Here is a 13,882-nt window from a genome sequence, read left to right as displayed (position 1 = left end):
TCGTTTTAAAAATCTCATCCCTTCAACTTCTGGTGGATCATTGGGTTCTATTGGGTATCGGCAGGTGGTCAATCTTTAGCACGCGCCTCCCCTCAGTTTTACTGGTTTTTGCTCTCTATCTCTTTCTCTCATCTATTTATTTGAAAATCAAAGATAAACTCCTAACTATGGCAATGTGGCTTTGTCTGCAGGTTATGTATAATTTTCCTGGGTTTTGATGTGTTTTTTGTCGTTTTCTGTGTTGCACTGGCATGTATGATTGGTATCGCAGTTTGTTGCTGTCTTCCGTGCATTTTTGCACTTTTATATGCTATCACAGATCAGGTAGTTCTCATCCCCAGTAATCTCTATTTTTTGTGTGTGGGGGTGTGTTGGTTTTCATGTCCATTGTTGATGCCCAAAATCAATAAGGACTTTAGTACAAAAGAAAATGTTAAGTTTATGACCTTAGCTAGATTGCTCCGGTCAATAGTGTGGATAAGTATGTAAATGGATAGGGACAGGGAAGCAAACACAAGATGTATGTGGTTCACCCAGATTGGCTACTTCCATGGAGTAGAGTAGTTCTCATTAATTGTGAAGGGTTTACACCAGTACATAGGTTCAAGCTCTCCTTTAGTGAATACTAGTGAATGATTTAGTACAAATGACATTAGGAAATATTGTGAGAGAATGATCTATATTTATAGAAGAGAGTTTCTAGTTTCATTTTGACATTGACATGTGTCATGTTGTGATTGGCTTCTGATGTTGACACGTGTCACGCTATGATTGGCTTCTAATGTCAACATGTGTCGCGCTGTGATTGGCCTCTTGATTGGAGGGAAACTCTTCTCGGTCCTTGACAGTATAACGTTGACCGGTGCTTAGTAGTTTCAGGATTGGTCAAGTATGGTACAAGCATCCATAACTATCAGTGTCTTCTATCATTATCATTTTGTCGGTTCGGTGAATATTGATGTATTACTGGTTGAAAAATGAAACCGGAAACTGACAAGTTCTATATGTTTCTACAATAGCAAAATTTATTTACCAGTTATTTGACAATAACAAAAAATAGTCAAATCTTGTTAGTTTGAACGGAAATATCAATGTATCAAGATTTTTAGTAGGAAGATTTGGACTCTAAAATAAAACTCAACTAAGATGGGCTTGATTCCGGTTTAGCATAACTTTATCTAGGGTGGGTTGGCAAGTGATGTTTTGTATAGAAGTTTGTTGATAGCCTTCATGAGCTCAACTAAACGGGCGAGTTCCCGTGTTGGTAAAATAGGCTGCACTAAATCAAACCATACCCTTCTCCCATTCACTGCTAAACTTTCATCTCCTCAGAAATATCTAGTATATCCTTTCAAATTTGATAGTATTGATAGATAGTTGAATTACATGGTTCTATTTCTATTGATAAAAGAGGGTTGGAAAAATTGATGTATAGTAGTTTCCCTTGGAGCACTTCGGGATGAAAGATTTATTATTGTTATACTAATTCGTTTCATTTAATTTGTTCTGGCTGTTTTAGTTGCATCAAACTTAATGGGCCTGACAAAAAAATTTGATGGGGGCAGTGCTTGATGTTTTGTTGTTGTAACTAAAACTTGGAAGTGTTGTTTACTCTTATCAGTTTGCCTCCTCATTGTTTATAAATTTAATGGAGTGTAGTTGGAAGAATTATATAGAATATTGATGCCTTATTTTCTCGTTCCCTTGTATATTTGTCTGACCTGTTATTGAAACAGGATGGAGCATCTAAGGAAGACATCGAACAACTTTCAAAATTTAGATTTAGAAAAGTTGCCAATGAGAAAGTTGCTGGTGATGTACAAGGTGGAGTAATGACTGAATGTGGAACATATTCACCCATCGAACATGTTCTTTCTTAGGAGGATGCGGTAAGTGGCTCTTGACTTTTGGCTCATTCTCTTCTTTACTCTCTTGAGTTCCGGTAGTTAAGGAGGAACGTTTTCTACTTGACCGGTTATATAATTGGATTTGTTTTGTATTCAAATGCAATGTGTGGACTAACGAAATCTTTGGAGCAGTCAAGAGATTCTTGTTACATTTGAATGATGATCATTGTGATTTACAGGAGTGCTGCATCTGCCTTTCTTGTTATGATGATGGAGTGGAACTAAGGCAACTTCCTTGTGCCCACCATTTTCACTGTTTCTACATCAACAAGTGGCTTTTTATCAACGCTACCTGTCCTTTCTACAAGTACAATATCTTGAAGAGTAGCAGCCAGAACCAAGGGGAAGTGTAGAATTCTTCTAAATAAAGACAAATGCCGGGCACACTGCGGAATTACATAAAATTCTTGCTCGGGGACTTAAGTGTAATGTTATGCAAACCTTGGCATTGGACGATACCAAGTAGCCTGATGTATCGATCCTAGAGGACTAGTTGTTATAGTTTTTTCTTTTTTGTTTGCACATTTTGTATGTACATTTTCATATATTTTATAATTAAATATTTTTCTTGATTTATTAATTATTGTTTAGAATTTAATTATAATATTTATAAAAATTTAAATAAAAAATATTTTTGCCATAAAAAAGAAAAGAAAAAACAAGGGTTTGCGCGACACAGGTGGTCTTAGCGTCGCGCAAAGACACTTTGCGCGACACAGAACCTACGTCGCGCAAAGACACTTTGCGCGACGTAGGATCTTCGTTGTGCAAAATGTCTTTGCGCAACGTAGGTTTTGCGTCGTGCAAACCCTTCTATCACTGTCCTTGCGCGACGGTTGGTGCGCGACGAAGGTTCGTTGGGCTAATTTTTGCGCGATGTTTTTTTGATTTTGCACGACGAATGACCTGCGTCGCGCAAAGTGTTTTTGTATGATTGGATGATATAATAAGAAAAGGAAGATATTCATGGATTTTAAAGTATTGGTTGCATGTAGTCATTTCAAAAGTGATTTTTTTCTTTCTTTTAACTATTTGAAATGTTCTATATCTAGTTATTTCATTTACATTCAATATACTAATATTTTCTAGTTTTCATAGTAAAAAATTAGCCTTGTTGTCCATTGAAAAAAAATTATAGTATTTGGTGAAATCTAAATTTTTTACTAATAATATCTTTCTCTCTCCATACTGGGCATCATTTCCTCACAAGTTGGTTTCATTGAATCATTGTTAATAAGAATCCATGAATAGAAGCTTTTTCTACCCATATATATGTGTCATCATATCAATAGTATCATCGATCATTTAGCTTGCTATGCTCTTCATACGGTACTTTCTTGTAACTTGTTTGAGGAGCCCTCAGACCTCATATCATATTTGTTGTTGGAAGAATCTCTTATGCGGTGGGCGGTCAAGCTTTTGTTGTATTTTGGTTCTTTCTCGGTAATGAAATGCCATCGATGTTTCTAAAAGTAGAAAATCAAAAGGAATTAAAAGTAAACCCAAAACCCTAAATAGATATGTTCTAGTCTTCCAGAGACAAATTGGGCGTATGATTAAAAAAAAAAACAATTTGCAGACTCCGAAACATGTGCGATGAGTGGCATGAAGTGAGCGTAATATGTTTGGAGTCCAAAAATTATATTAAACTATTAATTTAACGTAAATTCAAATACATTACTCATTTGTTCTCTCTTGTTTTTATTTATTTTTTTAAGAAAAGGGAGACAACTGGTGGTAATCATGGTTATCCACCCATTCCGAAGGCTGGGAAAGACTTACAGAGACAACGGTACTCTGTATTGTTTCTCAATATGAATTGAAAGATTATCGTGTGACATGCCAAATATCGTATGCTTTTACTGTGCAACTTAATAGGAAGGAAGGATCCCATGAAAATTTTTAGGGGTGGAAAAAAATACCGAAAATTCTGAACTATACTAAAAAAATCTCGAAATAGAACCGAAAAAATCCCAAACTGAAAATCCCGAAAATTTTGGTACCGATCTCGAACCATTCGGTACAAGAATCGGTCTCACAATCTGACTTTTTCGGTAATCCCAAACCGAACCGAAGTTAAAATAAATGTAGTTTTAGATATTATAGACCGTTGGATTGGTTGAGAATTAATATCAGCCGTTCATTCAAAATGAAACCCAAACTCTCTCAGCGACCTCACCTTCACTTTCAGTCTGTATTTGAGTTTGAAACTCTCCGCCCAAACCCGACCTTCACTCCTTAACTGTCTCTCTCGACCTCCACTCTTTCACTCTCTCCCCCTTACCTTCACACTACATCCAGGCTTCAATTTCCTTTTTGCATTTGACAACTTCCTTTGCATTCGATAATCAATACAGCCACCTTTGCTTCCTTCTACTTCTCTCTTCATTAAGGTAATCTTCTTGTCTTCATCAGGTAATCTTGATGTGGTAAAGTCTATTTGTGGCTTCAATTCATTTTTAATTTGGGCATTTGAATTCTAGGGTTTTGGATTGGGGGGTTTTCAATTTCGTGTTACATTTCATTTGAAATTTGGGGTTTTTAATCATATGGTTCTTCTATAATTCGTTTATTTCCTCCTCGAAGCTAGCAGAATCGAGCCCCTTCGCCTCCTCTTCGAACTCTCTATGTGAAATCGGAACTTGCAGCCAAGCACGGAGAGCCGATACAATAATCAGAGCTTTCAAAACGACAATCCGCGTAGGAGATTTGGGAAATACTGAACTGTACAGAAAACACGAAAAATATTCGGAAATCCCAAAATTCGAGAATATTGAAATTTCAGTTCGATTTTGGTTTGGGGTGTGCTATCCACACACCCCTTTTTTATTTCTCACACACCCCTTGTTAATTTCTACCTTTTGATTTTCTTCAATTCACCCGATCCAACGGCTGAAACTTAGAAGGGTGTGTGAGAAGTAAAAAGGGGTGTGTGGATATTACACCCCTTTTGGTTTTTAGAATCTCGTCCCAAAAATTTTCGGTTTGAGATTTGGGATACCATTTTCGATTTGAGATCCCATACCGAACCAGCTCTAAAAAATTTAGAGAACCGACCAATGACAAATTGAGTAATAAAATCTTAGGGCAAAGTGAAGGCTGGATTTTTTAAGCCTATGGGTCCAGCCCGAAGTGGTAAGGATGAACATAATGGGATTTTGTGGAATGTCAATATGTTTGTTTGACTTCATGGTTTTGATGTTAGTCAAGTTTTGGTGTGGCATAGGGCCATATTTTATGCTTCTTTTTTTATTTTATTTTTTATAAGAATTCTACTTTGAAGTACTTGAACTAAAAACTTAATTATATCTTCATCAAGTGGAAAGATTTACACATATACATAAACCAAACTGCTCACAACAATTTCATGGCTAATCCAATGGCATGCATGAACAACATTGCTTTTGAATTGGTGTCGGGGCCTGATATGATCCAAATGTCAGTCCTTATTCAACCTTAACCGATACACATAAATGGGGTGGAAGGAAGAAAAAGGAAGAGAGAAGAAGCAGAGCTCCAATATATTTTTGTATTTAATTTCGTTTGTAAAATATTTCTCATACCAACAACACTCCAAGCTAGTGTCTTATACAAGTTATGACTGACTCTTGCCAGCTCGCCATTATAACAAACTTTACTAAAACACAAATAAGCCTAATAATTCAGAATTGAACCCCTAATAGTCATTAAGCTAATCACTTAATTATAGTTCGTATCAGGGCCATACATTAGGCAATCTTGTTTATTCATTTGAGATCACAGATTCACACACACACTGTGATCTCATATTTCATAGGTCATTCCAACCCTGAGAAGCCTACTCCGTGGGATTCTCATGACTTGCTCCCCTTGCCTAAAGTTTTTCCTCAAGAAACTGTAGACATGGTTGACCACTATCCTCTTGAACAATGACGAGTTTGCTTCTGCCACCACTTCCGTCTGTCCCAGCAGATAAACTATGCCTTTCTCCATAGCCTCTTGAACGAACTGCATTTCCTCCACAGCTCCTTTGACGGGTGCAGAGACTATTCCATTAGATGTTGATCCGGCAGTATTAAATGATAGAATGCGCCCTGATGAACCACGAGGTTGGTTAACTCGTTCAGCTGATTCTTCCGCGTTCGATGACTGTCCAGTTGAAACAGCCTCGTTTGTTATTTCTCCTTCATGTGCGAAGTGCTCATGGCGGATAAATTCTTTCAAATGCTCAACTAGTTGTTCCTCAAACTCTTTGGGTTCCCCCATTCTATCATTATAACCATACCTGGCGACACAACGGAATATTCGGTAATCTCTTGGCTCCAACTGTCGAAATAGAAACCTTTCCTCCAATGCGACTTTGCTGAATGGAATAGGCTTGACCGACACAATCACTATAACAGAGTGGATGGACGGTATGTTGTTAACAAAGTGAGAAAATATAGGGGGAATACCTTGCACAAGCTCAGAATATAGAAGTCCAATTCCTGGCACACGGTTTATGTTGGGGTTAGAGGCCAATTGTTTCATGTATTCACTAGAAACCTTATTCTTGAGCTCGAACATGTATCTTTGATGGTGCACATAATGCCAAATCCCCATGATTACCATAAGGAAAAAAGAAAAGACCAGAGGAAGGAAACCGCCTTGAACGAATTTGTACATCACCGCAGATGCATAAACCACCTCGACACAAAAGAACACCACAAAGAACAGACCAATCAACCATATGCTAGTCTTCCATATCACCAACATTATTAGAGTAAGCAAACATGTTGTGATCACCATTACACTGACCACTGCAATTCCTGCATCACGAAAGTTACATGTCATAAATTTTCTGTTGTACAACTTAAATGTTAGTACACTAGCGATCTACTTCAGATAATGTACTTTTTGTGCTTACCATATGCATTACCAATTTTTTCTGTGGTCTTAAAGGCTGCAGTGACAATTACACAAGCAACCATGAGTATGTAGTTGATCTCAGGTATGTATACTTGGCCCTCATACTTAGCAGAGGTATGAACAACCTTAACTCTTGGAAAACAACCCAAACTCAGGGATTGAGAGATAATTGAAAATGCTCCAGATATCATAGCTTGGCTGGCAATGATGGCAGCTGCTACCGCCACAACGAACGTTGGCCAGTACAAAGGGTCTGCATATTACATACCAGTGAAGTTATTTAACTAAATAATCGTTCAATCCGTGTAACCACAAGACATGGATAACTATAATCACCTGGTATTGAGTCATAGAATGTCTGGTCCACCTTCCCTGGGAACTTTCTGAGGAACGCTGCTTGCCCACTATATGCAAGTACTAATGCAGGAAATGTGATGCAAGAGAAACTCACCTGAAAACGTATTATGGTGCAACAATGTTGGTTACCTACAGTTCTCTACTGGTTAATTATTTTCCTATACGTATTTTGGACATTGTCGTTCTCTACTCTTAAAATTATTCATCTCTAACTTAAAATTTAGTTTTTTTTTTATTGGAGAAACCAATATCAGATCCACCTAATTCATAAATAATAATAAAAAAAAACTTTATAAAAGAATCAATCCACGCGTTATGAAAAAATTAAAGCGTACAAGGTAATACTTACTTGGATAGCTTTGACGCTGAAGTGACCCAGATCAGCAAACATGGCCTCGGTCCCTAGTTTAATTTAAGTAATTAGTTAAATCCATATATTCACAAGGAGATTAGGTAATTTAAAAATATATAAAAGGGGTTAATAATAAATATATATTTACCAGTAATGCAGAGGAATATTCCCCCAAGGGAAATCCATCCCCTTTTCCCATTTCGTCTAAAGAAATCGATGATATATTTTGGATTGAAAGCACGTAATACACCAACGTCATGTTTGAATAAGTTGTAAAGTCCGATGCCACCGATGAACAAGAACCACACAAGGATAATAGGTGCGAAGGTGAATCCCACTTTGTCAGTGCCAAATCTTTGAGCAGAAAAGAGTATGATCAAGATTACTATAGAAATCCCCACGACAGTATCTGGATTGTTCCAAGTCGATGTTAGCAAGTGTCTGAACTGCTAACAGAAAATAAATGGGAACCCTCTAAGACTTGTATATATGATTTTTTTTAATTTTTTTATTACAAAAGATATTAATGCAGGGATAAATATTTTAACCGAGTTATATGATTTTTGGCACATTAAATTCACATTACCTGTGCCTAATGATTTGATCCCGCTCACAGCAGAAAGGACTGCACGCAAATTAAACCTTTAGGTCAACTCTTGTAGGAAAATATATATGAATGTGATATCCACACATCTTATTTTACTTCTCACACACCTTTTTAATTTTCGGCCTTCAGATCGGATGAATTGAAGAAGATCAACGGACATAAATTATTAAGAGGTGTGTGAGAAGTAAAATGGAGTGTGTGGATAGCACACCCCAAATATATATATGTATTTGTATAGTTAGTTACCAATATACTATTATGTATATAAAATTATAAATAAGGGTATAACTAATAATTAATTGTTCAATAAGTAAGGAAGTCCATGTTGTGTGCCAATTTAAATACTAGTTAATTACCTGAAATGCAAGGAGTAAGAACCCCATCTCCAATAACCATTGAAGTTCCCATAATGGTGACAAGGAAAAGGCTGTATTTGGCAATTTTACTATTCTCGAGCTTCTTCTTGATGGTTTGGGATCGTTTTAACTCGTTGGATGGTGTTTCAAGTTTGTAGTTTGATAGCTCCCTGTCTTCTGGTTGGTTATTTGGAGTTAAGCTCACCTTTGCATGTCGGCACATCAAGGAATACAATGCAAATGTCCCTCCTACAGATTAATACTTAATCAGTTTGTCAAGGTGATTAATGATATGTTCATTAAGTTAAATGTGGTATCATATATGAATGAGATTTAAGACGTTGAATATGTAAAAAAAAAAAAATGAAACACTTCCACATCAGATAGATATTAAACTTGATGCTTATCAATCTTACCATCACCGTTGTCATTAGCCCATAGCACGATGAAGACATACTTAAGTAGAGGCAGGAGCGCTATGGTATAGATAATGAGAGATAGTGCCCCTATAATGTCGTCATTGTTGTCAATACCATCAGTGAAAGTGCTCGCATACACATAGAGCGGCGACGTTCCTATGTCCCCATACACAATCCCAATGCTCTGAAATGCCAAACTCAATGTTCTATGCCAGTTATTTACCTGCAACAAAAGTGGATCAAAGTATAAATTTCAAGAAGTCTTACTATTTGTACCAGGACCATCTCTGATATTTTCGGAGCTCTGTGCGAAATTTATAAAAGGTCACTCCTTAAGATAGTTTAAAAAAAAAGTAGAACAATGCATTAAAGTTAAAAAACAATCACTTAAATCAAAACAAAATTTAGCACTCACTGCTTGCAAGTTTACAAATGTCATTAATTATAAGTAAAAAAGCAACAAAGATAACCTTCACCTAAATAATCCAAAGTAATTCAATCTTAAACAACCAAACATGAAAAAGAAAAAACCCCTTTAAAACTATAACTTTATTGATTATTATATGATAAAATTGAAAACTATCGTTTTTTCGGATGTTATTATTGACAATCGGAATATCTCATTTTACTCCAAATTTTTATATTGAGTAATGTTAGAGAGACTAAATTTGTAAACAAAATTTTGTACATTAGAGCAATTCCACCGGGAAGAAGAGAGCCCAGCACCCAGTCAAAAAACCAGGCTGGCACCCTGTCAATTCACTCCAGCCTGTGAAATCGACTGTCACCCAGCCCAAGCCAGTCCACAGGCCGGCCTAAAATCGACAGACCTTGGGACCGGCCTATCTGACGTCAGTGTGACGTCGGAGGGCATATGACGTCAGAGAGGGAGTTGTTGTGGAGGCTGAGGAGCGGAGCTAGTCGAGGCGGGAGAGGATGTCGGGAGGGAAGGAACCACGGAGGGAGAACGACGGGAGGATGAAGCGACGGCGTCGGAGGTGTGGAGATGCAGGAGGACGGCGTCGGAGATGCAGGGGTGGATGGCGTCGGAGATGCAAGGGTGGATGGCGTGAAAGAGAGAGAGGGAGGGAGAGAGAGAGAGAGGGAGGGAGAGAGAGAAAGGATCGGAGAGGGAAAGGAAGAAAGAAGAAAAAATAAAAAAATTAAAATAAATGATAAAATATTAATTGATATGAATAAAATAATATAATATTAGATAGACTAGGTGCCAGCGTATTTTTAGGGGTGGAGATGCTTTGGCCTATTACTATTTACTGGGGTCTATTACTGTTCAATTGAGTGGATAAATGCGCTGGGTGCTGGCACAAAGTCCTTAGGGGTGGACTTGCTCTTACATGAAGTGTAAGTTGATGATTAGATTATTATTTAAGTATTGATAAACGTGCTCATTTCTTATTGATGACATATCATTTAGTATTCATAGCATTAACCCTTTATATTTAGAAAGGAAGATTTTAAAATGCTAAGAAAATCAATTTTCTAAATATAAAAATTATTACATCACAAACGCCCCCTCTGATTTGCACCATGCTATCTGATCACTTGTCGCGCGCCCACAGACCCACCCACCCACCCCCCCCCCCCCTCCCCCCCAAAAAAAAAAAAAAAAAAACTGATTTGTACCATGCTATCTGATCACTTGTCGTACTCTATATTTCGTTGATGCTATATCAGACGGTGTACTATTTTTTTACATTACAAGGCAATACCATACATGGACAGTTGAGATTGTAGTAGCCCATAAATTGGGGGTATTTTGCATGCAATAAAAATAAAGCAATGATCAATCAAGAAAAGTAATTGGATAATTGGTAATTTAAAAGTTAATTGACTTAAAAGGTTATTTGCTGATGTCAGATCCCAAAATTGGATATTTTGGACTTTTTGAGTTGTTTGGATTGAAGTAGCTAGTTTTTGTTTGGAGTGTTAGATTTAGGTTTGTAATATATGGTTTCGAAAACAACGATGGTTGAGAGTAAGAATCTCACATCGAAAAAAAAAGAGATATTGCATGAGCTTATAAGTATTAAACTACTTATTATATTGCCAATTTATTTTATGACGGAACTTCAACTTTCTTCAATAACGATATCTACAAGACAAGTTGCTATGCAACAAGCCTAGTTAGAATGTGGACAGATTTCAACAATTTCAATATTCTAGGATGTTTTTGGTATTTAACTATTTGTTTTATTTATTTCCTATTGATACTCCTAGATTTCTAAAGTTATGTTACATGTTAAATAGGAGAAATTAGGTTTATATCCCTATTTTTTCCCATTTCATTTATTGAAACATTACTCTTTTTTAATTTTTTATTTGTTTGGTTTTTATCCATGTCATTATTTCAATAATAAATATTTACATGTCAGCATATTTAAATTTTACAATAATAATTATTAGACTATTTCTAAATAGACCCATTTATTATAAAAAAAAAAAACGTTATATTTAATATATTTATATTCATGCCTAAATTTTGGCATCATATATTTCTTTTTATATGTACCCATTCTTAATTTCTTGTAACCAATTTTCTTTTTAGTTTTAATTTGTACATATATATTCATTTTTTTTTTTTTGTGAACATGAGGAAAAAAAATTAAAAAAATCACTATTTTGTATTAATATTTGCGTGATTTCAGGAAGGATTTCATAATATTGGTTATTAAATTTCTTAATTAATACTGAAATTTAACATTTTATCATTTAATCAAAGTATTCACATTAATAAAGTTTCAATCTAAAATTTTAACCAATCATGGACCGGTACCAAATTTTTCCTTATAAATAAGTCAAATTGGCCTTTAGATTGTAATCTTATTCATACTACCAATTACACTTTTGAGATTTTTAAAATTTTCTAGTAGGATTCAGATTGTTGATGAATTTCAACTTATCTTATCGGATTTGTCCGCTTTGTCAGAGATGGAAGATGGTACAAATATTTCAAGGAACTAAAAGTACGAAACGCATGCAATATGCATACATGGTATCTAATAATCTAGACTGACCTGTGAGCCATGCCTTCCATTCATGGAAACCCTTCCGGCCTCCAAATTGAGAGAGTCGACACGGCGCAACTTTGCCCATGACACTTTTCTCTCCTTCAGTTGCTGGTTCGTTATTTCTTTTGCTTCTTCTGTCTCTTCCTCTTTCAAGCTCACCACTTTCTCCGCCATCTCCTCTCTGTTTTTCTACGACTCTTTCTGTACTTGTCCGTCTACAAACTCACTGCCTTTCGTTTTATAGGCAAAATCAAACACGGTCGGGACACTGATTGTACTTCTGACGTCTTACCTTGATTTATTTATTTGTTCTTCATCAACCGGCGAATTGATTCTTGTAGACGTGTCAATTAAATCATTATTGTTTTAATTATAAATTTTTTAGGTTTTCCACCGCACGTTGTTTCTTTTAAGTGCATACCGTACGTTGTTGGAGTGACTAACTCGCATATTCTCGTATTTTATAGTAATTTTTTATGCACTAATGTTTTTGTCTTTTGTGGCAATTAGTTTGTGCTGCCGCCAATTACGATTAACATGTAGGGGTGTGCTATTCACACACTCTATTTTACTTCTCACACACCCCTTGATAATTTATGTTCGTTAGATCTTATTCAATTCATCCGATCCGACGGCCGAAAATTTAAAAGGTGTGTGAGAAGTAAAATGGGATGTGTGGATATCACACCCCTAACATGTATATTTGGATAATAATTCATGGATATACCGTCATTTAGTACTAAGGTCTTGTGGTATTCTTCTTCACTTGAAAGTAAGAGGTCTTAGGTTCGAATCTCGTAGAGGGCGAATTCAATATCAAATTAAGCTGCCCATTATGTGGCTTTACCGAACTCTCCCTCCCCTTAGTGTAAAAAATCGATGTACTAAAAAAAAAGTCCTGGATATACCATTTTGATAAGGGTAAGGCTAGGAGACGAAATTTTTAAACTAAACTTGCAGACCAAGTAATATGTCACAAATAGGAAATAAGAACGTTAATCAACACTTAAGTAATAATCCAATCATCAACTTCCACATCATTTGATTTACAAAATTTGGTTTAGAAATTTGGTCTCCCTACCTTTTGATAATCATGCACTATTGGAATTAAGCGTGTCGACCTTAACAGTTTCATAGCCATGTTGTTGGGAAATAGGCAAAAATGACCCATTTTCTTAATCTTGGGACATAAACAGGATTTTTCGAATATGCACATGCCATGCACAACAATAGGATATAAATATGATTTTTCTTACACCTTGAAATGACCTAATTGCCCTCATATAGAAATGAGTTATTTCCTCTCACCCATAGGTCATTTGTAGAAAAATCTCTCTCCCACCCTCTCAGCTCTCTCTTTTCTCTCATTTTCTCCCTCATGCACTCTCTCTACTGTTCTCACTGTGCATACACGATGCATAGTCATCCTGACCAACACCATCCAAAACGAAGTCACCACCAATTTCATCTCATTCTCACGAGTCCAAAACACCTAACCTTGTCACGAATCTCATCCCCGATCATTGGGATTGAAACTCAGGCCGCGACTTTTCTGACCATTTTTCAGCAAAACGGCAAACAATCGAGGCTCAAGACCACCACCACTGGACTCGTCTCTAGGGTGGGAATAAAACCCAGTAATCAACTGTTGGTGCCTACTAGCTGGGAACAAAACCCTCTCCCTCTCTAACCAGAAACACAAAAATGTATAAGTTAAGAGAAAGCTAGCAAAGCAAAGAGAGAACTCCAAACTGCTATCTAGTTGTAAAATGCAACGGAAACAAAAGCTCTCTAATTTCTTTGGGTTTTTACTCTTTCTCTCTCTCCACGAAAAGCCTGGGGCATGAGGGGTCAACACCACCAAAACAAGAAAACCCATTTGTGTTTTTTTTTACCAAAAATAAGAGAACTCATTTGTTGTTTCCTCTCTTCCTTCCAATATTTATAGATTAGTGGGATTAAAGAAGT

General features: G+C 36.4%; 1 protein-coding gene and 1 pseudogene across 2 annotated transcripts; one reads left to right on the top strand and one right to left on the bottom strand.

The window, feature by feature from the left end:
* The first annotated feature begins 9 nt into the window (after positions 1–9).
* Positions 10–2,260, top strand: LOC126595222 (E3 ubiquitin-protein ligase At1g63170-like; annotated as a pseudogene).
* Positions 2,261–5,402: 3,142 nt separating this feature from the next.
* Positions 5,403–12,101, bottom strand: LOC126596055 (potassium transporter 5-like). 2 transcript variants are annotated; one of them, XM_050262518.1, is made up of 9 exons: positions 11,921–12,101; positions 8,883–9,108; positions 8,467–8,715; positions 8,090–8,128; positions 7,652–7,912; positions 7,501–7,553; positions 7,131–7,245; positions 6,793–7,047; positions 5,403–6,694 (listed from the first exon to the last, which is right to left on the bottom strand). In XM_050262518.1, exons 1-9 carry the CDS (start codon positions 12,086–12,088, stop codon positions 5,691–5,693), a joined length of 2,370 nt encoding a protein of 789 aa, XP_050118475.1. In that variant the 5' UTR covers positions 12,089–12,101; the 3' UTR covers positions 5,403–5,690. The 2 variants fall into 2 exon arrangements, with proteins under 2 accessions (XP_050118475.1, XP_050118476.1); XM_050262519.1 differs by lacking the exon at positions 8,090–8,128.
* Positions 12,102–13,882: the final 1,781 nt, after the last annotated feature.

The sequence above is a fragment of the Malus sylvestris genome, chromosome 13 (assembly GCF_916048215.2).
Source record: "Malus sylvestris chromosome 13, drMalSylv7.2, whole genome shotgun sequence".
Taxonomy (NCBI): Eukaryota; Viridiplantae; Streptophyta; class Magnoliopsida; order Rosales; family Rosaceae; genus Malus; species Malus sylvestris.
The sequence above is the reverse complement of the archived record's forward strand: the minus strand, read 5'-3'. Positions and strand labels throughout refer to the sequence as shown.

Excerpts from the sequence above, each read along its gene's own strand:
- LOC126596055 (XM_050262518.1), bottom strand. The coding sequence starts at position 12,088 with ATGGCGGAGAAAGTGGTGAGCTTGAAAGAGGAAGAGACAGAAGAAGCA. Across the intron at positions 8,716-8,882 it reads GGCTAATGACAACGGTGATG|GAGGGACATTTGCATTGTAT; the intron begins GTAAGATTGATA and ends ATTAATCTGTAG. Across the intron at positions 8,129-8,466 it reads TCTTACTCCTTGCATTTCAG|TCCTTTCTGCTGTGAGCGGG; the intron begins GTAATTAACTAG and ends ATTTGCGTGCAG.